At 40.2% G+C, this 7,500-nt stretch overlaps 2 protein-coding genes across 4 annotated transcripts in view; one reads left to right on the top strand and one right to left on the bottom strand.

Annotated features, from left to right (window-relative positions):
• Positions 1–1,445, top strand: part of jmjd1cb (jumonji domain containing 1Cb) — a 110,822-nt gene extending 109,377 nt beyond the window's left edge. Inside the window, 1 exon segment of the mRNA XM_056770867.1 lies at positions 574–1,445. Within this exon segment, the coding sequence (XP_056626845.1) occupies positions 574–669 (96 nt within the window). The 3' untranslated portion in view covers positions 670–1,445.
• A 931-nt stretch (positions 1,446–2,376) lies between these two features.
• The window catches only part of nrbf2b (nuclear receptor binding factor 2b), an 11,666-nt gene continuing 6,542 nt past the window's right edge, over positions 2,377–7,500 (bottom strand). For 2 of the 3 annotated variants that reach the window (XM_056770871.1, XM_056770872.1), the window contains 3 exons: positions 4,667–4,751; positions 4,518–4,558; positions 2,377–4,361 (listed from right to left, as the gene is read on the bottom strand). In XM_056770871.1, coding sequence (XP_056626849.1) covers positions 3,756–4,361; positions 4,518–4,558; positions 4,667–4,751 — 732 coding nt within the window. In that variant the 3' untranslated portion in view covers positions 2,377–3,755. The remainder of the gene's footprint in view (positions 4,362–4,517; positions 4,559–4,666; positions 4,752–7,500) is intronic. The other variant, XR_008909371.1, reaches the window with a different exon arrangement.

The raw sequence follows: 7,500 nt of genomic DNA, 5'->3' as shown, positions 1-7,500 counted from the left end.
AGAACAACTGATTATTAATAACTGTTTAAACTTTATGTCAAACCAAACCCTTAACTTTCTTTAGTTATTTGTGCATTTTCTATCATCTCAACTTTATTATATAGTGCATTTTACAATTTTCATTTTTTACAAAACATTAAATGTTTTGCTTATAGTCCAAATGTTTCAAGTTATACAAGTAAAACAAAAAGATTAAACACACCCACATACAAAACACGGACTCATAACTCCACAAACACAAAATACACACATACTAACACACACAGTGGTTCACAGAGAAGCACATATTTAAGATAAAGGAAAGATAAACTCAGGTCAAATATATCATCCACCTCATATTTTGATAGATTAATTGAACCTGAGAGGGCGTCGAAAGCAGATATTGTAAAATGAACTCAAAGCACACCGTCTGCTAGCTGCTAGCTGTCAGTTATGTTTGTATCCGCTTTTAGTATTCTGCATTTTTCTCTCGCCTCGGCTGGGATTGTCTTCTACGTGAGGATGCTTGAAGTGTTGCTTTTACTCTTTCTGAGTTAACTAACAGCCTCCCGTCCCTGTCTCTCTCTCTGTCAGGTCAAGAACATCTTTTACCACTGCGTGAAGAATGCAGTCGGAGTATTAAAGAGGTGCTGTGAGGAGGAGGAGGAGGGAGAGGAGGTGAACTCATGACATCGGGAAGGCCCGGGAACACTTACCCCAAATATATGCACACTACGCTCACACGACCAACCTCCAGTGCCAAGCAGAGATGACAGCGGGAAACTGTATTTATTTGTTACTGACACACCATAGCAGTATGACTGTGATCCACACGCAGCACACCTGAAGATTATCCGACAGCGCCCCATCTGTCCCAGTATTCCTTTGTCTATTTGTTTGTTGCCCTTGTTTGTTCTTTCATACTGTACAGTTTCAGTGGAGAATCATATTTATTTTTTGGAGCTCTGCGCTCTGATCCAGATCAAATGTAAATGTGACTTGTACAGTTTGCTAATGGATTTGTGATGCGCTCGCTACTTTGAAATTACTGTGAGAGAGCAGCCGTCTCATGTGCTCATGCCATAATATCTTTTGAGAAAACGAACTGCCAAACAATTGTAAACATTGTACAGTTCTATTATGTAAAGAAAGTAAAACACACTTCAGCATTTTAATAAGTATTCACTGTAAAAATGGAGACAATAACATAAAAGTTGTAATTTATTTAAGAAAACTCTCATTTCTCCTTTTTATGTTAAGATTTACTATGGTGAACTTTTGAAGTTCAGTGAAAAAAGGATATCTTACTATGCTGTGTAAATATATACATATATACATTCACTGATGTATTTTTTTAAGACATGGCTTGCTTCGATTTCAAATTTTAAAGTGCAAGTGTTACATGCTTTGTACATTGAAGTTCAAAGGGGTTTTACATTTTCCATTAAAATGGATTTATAAAAGAACTGTCTGCCTTTGCCTTATTGTCAAGCTGAAATGCAAAAAAATGATACAGCAGTGTCATACACCGCCAGTCGTTTTGTTGTAGTGGCAGGACCAAATCACATCCGTGCAAACTCCATCATTTATATCAAATCAGTTCAATCCTCTGCTAAGAGCACGGAGTTCAAAGAATCAAACGTGTCATCGCCTCCACATCCGAACAAACACACAGACACTGTATGGCTGCGTACTGTTTTTTGAGTGCAGGACATGTGTGGGTTTGATCATTCAGACAGAATGAACTGCAGTGATACTGAGCTCTATCATTAGACTCATGAACACGTAAAGAATGAACTGGTCTGTGTCATGAGGTCACTTATGGAATGTTTAATTGTATTCATTAACTTTCTATTAGTCACAGATATATCACGGAAAGTGTCATGAGAACGCAAAAGCAGAAACAAAATCAGACATGCTCTAAATAACCTCTAAAATAAATAGCCTCAAAAGAAGAATCATGCATGATACAGCGCGTGCAGCGTTAGAGGATGTGTTAAGAAGTGTCATTTACAGACTGAACACTAGATGACGCTGTTGAGCTGCTGTAAGAATTAGAGTTTTCACTCCAATGTCAAATGATGAAGATCTAGTGTGATATAGGATTACAAAGTGATGACTCTTATTTACACTTTAACCTACACTCATGAACTCCTTCTGTATCAGGCTGTGCCAAAACAACAGCTAAGACACTAATGTTTAAAAACAACAATTACATTTATTATTATTATAAACAGTTATTCCACAGTAATATATTTATTAGCTGAACTGTGTGCTGTTTATGTCCAACAAGTAGTTTGGTGCTTTAATAGAGAACTGACTAGTGGTGACGGTTGTATCCGATGTCAGAAGTGGGACATCATGATAAGAGTGTAATAAAGGCTCAACAAACAGATCTAAAGCTTCCACATGTTCATTCATTTTTAATGCTCATCAAAACTCACCGACACAAACTCTTTTTTTTTTACATCTTAATCATACACTTACATCTAGTACAGTCATCCATGCATCAAAACACTTCATTATTTTTACATAAGACAAAACAAAAATTATAAAAAGAAATAATATCTGATGCACCCTGATTACTGTGGTAAACCAGTAATTGAACATTGAAATAATAATAATAAAAGCAAAATCTGATTTGGTTCCCTCTTTATAACACAAATACAAGCCAATATTCAATAGTTTTCTGTGTTGCATTAAAAAGCTCTCGTTTTCCATTCGCCGTTAGTCTGTGTGACGAGTGAACCTGCTTTACTGTTAGATGTGGTATGATTGTGCGGTCTGTCACCTGAACACATTAACATCCTGATCCAGACAATCCTCCATTGATTACAGTACAAATTAAGCTTAAAAAAACATCCAGACAGCTCAGGACATGTTCTCATCACGCCGACACAGAGTTTGATCTTTGGCTGCACTACCAGAAAATCTCAGACTCAACGTGAAAACAAAGATGAGCAGGACAAGCAATGACAAGACAAAGACTTAAAGAGAATGGAGAGAACTAAAATGCCACTGCTGGGAACTGACACTGTGTGTGATTATTATTGCTTATAATTCTCACTCTCTGGTCCTGATGGATTGATCATGAAATAGTTCAGTCGTGAAGCCCCTCATCCTACAGAAATAATCATCAAACATTAGCGCACGCGCTTGTGGTTTTATAGTTGCTACAAAGCCACCGTGACGAATCATCCAGGCAGGGTTTCTAGAGATGACATCATGAGTGTCTACTGGACTTCTGCAATAAGGCAAAACAAGTGTGAACGGCCGCAAGCTGGTTATCTGTGTGTAGAACAGAACGCATAGCTAACTGCATTGATGCCTATTTCCTCGATGCCATAAATCTGTGGTGCTGATACAGAGAACTGAAGCTGCACGCTCATGTCCATAACAAACCTACCACAGCACGTGCTAATCCACAGGTCACAAAACACACACACACAGTCTGCGTGTAGTTCACAGTGTTCACCGTCCCCTGCATCTGGGAGAGGTTAAGTTTGTTTCTCAGTCAGAACGGGGCAGGTTGACCTGCTGATAAAGGTGGAAGTGGATATTATCATCATGTGACGGTAAAGAAGTGCAGTTCAGCCGCAGTCTCCACCGTCGCTTTCCACTTCAACTTCATAACAAAAGCACGTTAGAAACATTGAAAAAAAGGCACACATACTTCAGAGCTCTGTTTGTTTATGTCATTGGCTACAGTACCTATAGGGCGGCGCCACCTAAACCAGCAAAACAAACGTGCTGCGTCTTCAGACGGACAGATTCTTCTAATGCTTCTCTCCGTCCAGCAGCTCCTGCAGCACTTGCTGGATGTCCTCGGGAAGCTCCAGAGCGGGAAGGTCTTCCAGAGGGATCTCCTGAGTGGGCATCTCCAGCGGGGGAAGCTGGGGGATGGGTATGTCCTTGGCCTTGCGTTCCTCTGTCGGCTGCGGAAGAACCCAAACCTCCGACCTGTCCACCAAGTGTGCGTAGGGCTCCTTCTTGATCCGCACGTTCTCGGCCTGCAGACGCTCGTTCTCCCGTTTCAGGCGCTCGTTCTCACACACCAGGTTGTCCACCAGCTTGCGCAGGTCCTCAATGGTGGTCTGCTGCTCCTCCAGGCGTGTTTTGTCATCTTTCTGGGCTTTGCTGCCCGGGCAGGGCTCCGGGGCGGCATCTTTGTTCTTCAGGAGGTACAGCCAGGTGTCGTACTCGCGATCGGAGGACTGCGCGGCGTCAGCGGACGGCTGCGGGTGCAGACGAGGTGTGGGCTCTGAGGAGACGTGCTGCAGGATTCTGGGCTTGTTCTCTCGTCTGGCTCTTTTCCAGCGCTCCTCGATCAATCTCTGCTGTTTCACGTGACTGTCTCGCTGCAGCTCCAGAGACAAGCGAGCCTGCGCAGACCAAACATCATGTGTAAAACATTTCAACAAAGAAGAAATGAGTGCTACTGATCTTCAGTATGATTCTACTGGCTTTCACAAATGTCTAATTATACAAGTTTGGCCAAAAAAACAACATGAGAAGTGTTTTGTGTCATCTGTGTGTACCTGTTCACACTCTGTGAGCTTCATGGCTTCTCTGAGAAGTTCTGTGGTATGGAGAAAACACACGTCAGACACAGGTCGCAATCTATTTATCACTCACCAAGCAAATTAAACGTAGCCTACAGCAGTAGGACACAACTGAGAACACAAACCTGCTGCTTTTCTGTGGCAGGAGATGGCATCTTCAAACTTCCCAGCGGCCAGCAGACGGTCTGCTTTCCTGCACTGTTGATGGGCCTGACGGACAACACATCTTACTAGATTACATTTATTCAAAGTGAATTACAGGTAGGAGAGCATATAAACATAAATATTATTATGATGATGATGAATTCATCTAAACCACTGGTTCTTAACAGGGGGCGTGCAGAGGTACTGACAGTTCCCCCGAAACCTCAACCTTTGGAACTCGACAGCAAATGCACAGAGGAACACGACTGCAAATTGACGAAGGGGAAAGTTCATGTGCGTGTGAGCGGACACGCAGACTCACTATAGGTCACTGTGCACAAAAGCTTCATATCTGCAAGTAAGAAACATCTAGATCATATAGTTTAAGTATCTTTATGTATTTAACATTATATTTTCTCAAACACAGAGGATGCCTACCCGACAAACCCATTAAAGTGTCGGACCTCCTTCCCCCCCACTCATATTTCGACTGCTCCTCTGTCACGCTTCAAGTGAAGGAAATGTCTTATTGGGCAGTTAAACTGATCTGAAATATTGGGATTATAACTAAACCAATCTGTCTATTAAAGTGTCATTCAGAAGAAGATCAAGTCTCTCTCTCTCCTGATGAGCTCAGTGTGCATGTAAATAAAGTGCCTTCTCATATCTTTCTGAGCTTGGACGGCTGTTTAAAGTGGTTAGCAGTTATTAAAGAGGTAAAGCGATATTTTCAACAGGCAAATAACACCACACACATCTGTATAATAAACTGCAAATGAACGCTCGCTCGTGTTTAAATCAATGAAACACACACCGTTCTCATGATCTACCAGATTTATGCCCAAAACACTACAATATTAAATGGTTTTACGCAAAAGCAAATGGTTCAAAATCGTATTCTAATGGAAAACATTCATTTTTTTGTTTGTTTGTTTTGTTTTATCAGCAGGGTTTTTACATTTATAATCTGATGTCTCTAGATCAATCTTTTGCAGGTATTTTCTGCGTCTTTAGTTTATATAAACTATATCTAATATATCTTAAACATTATCTTATGTGAAAGTGTTTGTGCTCAGAACCGATATTATTCACAACACAAACACACACACACACACACAGAATATTATTCACAAACACAAACACACACACAGACACACAAATCGATATATACGAACGCCCGTCACTCTGTGTTAATAAAAAGAAAGTGTTTGGGCTCAGAACCGATATTATTCACAAACACAAACACAAACACACACACAAACACACACATCGATATATACGAACGCCCGTCACTCTGTGTTAATAAAAAGAAAGTGTTTGTGCTCAGAACCGATATTATTCACAAACACAAACACAAACACACACACATCGATATATACGAACGCCTGTCACTCTGTGTTAATAAAAAGAAAGTGTTTGTGCTCAGAACCGATATTATTCACAAACACAAACACACACACAAACACACATCGATATATACAAACGCCCGTCACTCTGTGTTAATAAAAAGAAAGTGTTTGTGCTCAGAACCGATATTATTCACAAACACAAACACACATCGATATATATGAACGCCCGTCACTCTGTGTTAATAAAAAGAAAGTGTTTGTGCTCAGAACCGATATTATTCACAAACAACACACACACACACATCGATATATACGAACGCCCGTCACTCTGTGTTAATAAAAAGAAAGTGTTTGGGCTCAGAACCGATATTATTCACAAACACAAACACACACACACACACACACATCGATATATACGAACGCCCGTCACTCTGTGTTAATAAAAAGAAAGTGTTTGTGCTCAGAACCGATATTATTCACAAACACAAACACACACACAAACACACATCGATATATACGAACGCCCGTCACTCTGTGTTAATAAAAAGAAAGTGTTTGTGCTCAGAACCGATATTATTCACAAACACAAACACACACACAAACACACATCGATATATACGAACGCCCGTCACTCTGTGTTAATAAAAAGAAAGTGTTTGTGCTCAGAACCGATATTATTCACAAACACAAACACACACACAGACACACAATCGATATATACGAACGCCCGTCACTCTGTGTTAATAAAAAGAAAGTGTTTGTGCTCAGAACCGATATTATTCACAAACACAAACACACACACACACACACACACATCGATATATACGAACGCCCGTCACTCTGTGTTAATAAAAAGAAAGTGTTTGTGCTCAGAACCGATATTATTCACAAACACAAACACACACACAGACACACAAATCGATATATACGAACGCCCGTCACTCTGTGTTAATAAAAAGAAAGTGTTTGTGCTCAGAACCGATATTATTCACAAACACAAACACACACACAGACACACAAATCGATATATACGAACGCCCGTCACTCTGTGTTAATAAAAAGAAAGTGTTTGGGCTCAGAACCGATATTATTCACAAACACAAACACACACACACAGACACACAAATCGATATATACGAACGCCCGTCACTCTGTGTTAATAAAAAGAAAGTGTTTGTGCTCAGAACCGATATTATTCACTCACAAACACAAACACAAACACACATCGATATATACGAACGCCCGTCACTCTGTGTTAATAAAAAGAAAGTGTTTGTGCTCAGAACCGATATTATTCACAAACACAAACACACACACAGACACACAAATCGATATATACAAACGCCCGTCACTCTGTGTTAATAAAAAGAAAGTGTTTGTGCTCAGAACCGATATTATTCACAAACACAAACACACACACAAACACACACACAGACACACAAATCGATATATACAAACGCCCGTCA

The sequence above is a fragment of the Triplophysa dalaica genome, chromosome 17 (genome assembly GCF_015846415.1).
Source record: "Triplophysa dalaica isolate WHDGS20190420 chromosome 17, ASM1584641v1, whole genome shotgun sequence".
Lineage (NCBI taxonomy): Eukaryota > Metazoa > Chordata > Actinopteri > Cypriniformes > Nemacheilidae > Triplophysa > Triplophysa dalaica.
The sequence above is the reverse complement of the archived record's forward strand: the minus strand, read 5'-3'. Positions and strand labels throughout refer to the sequence as shown.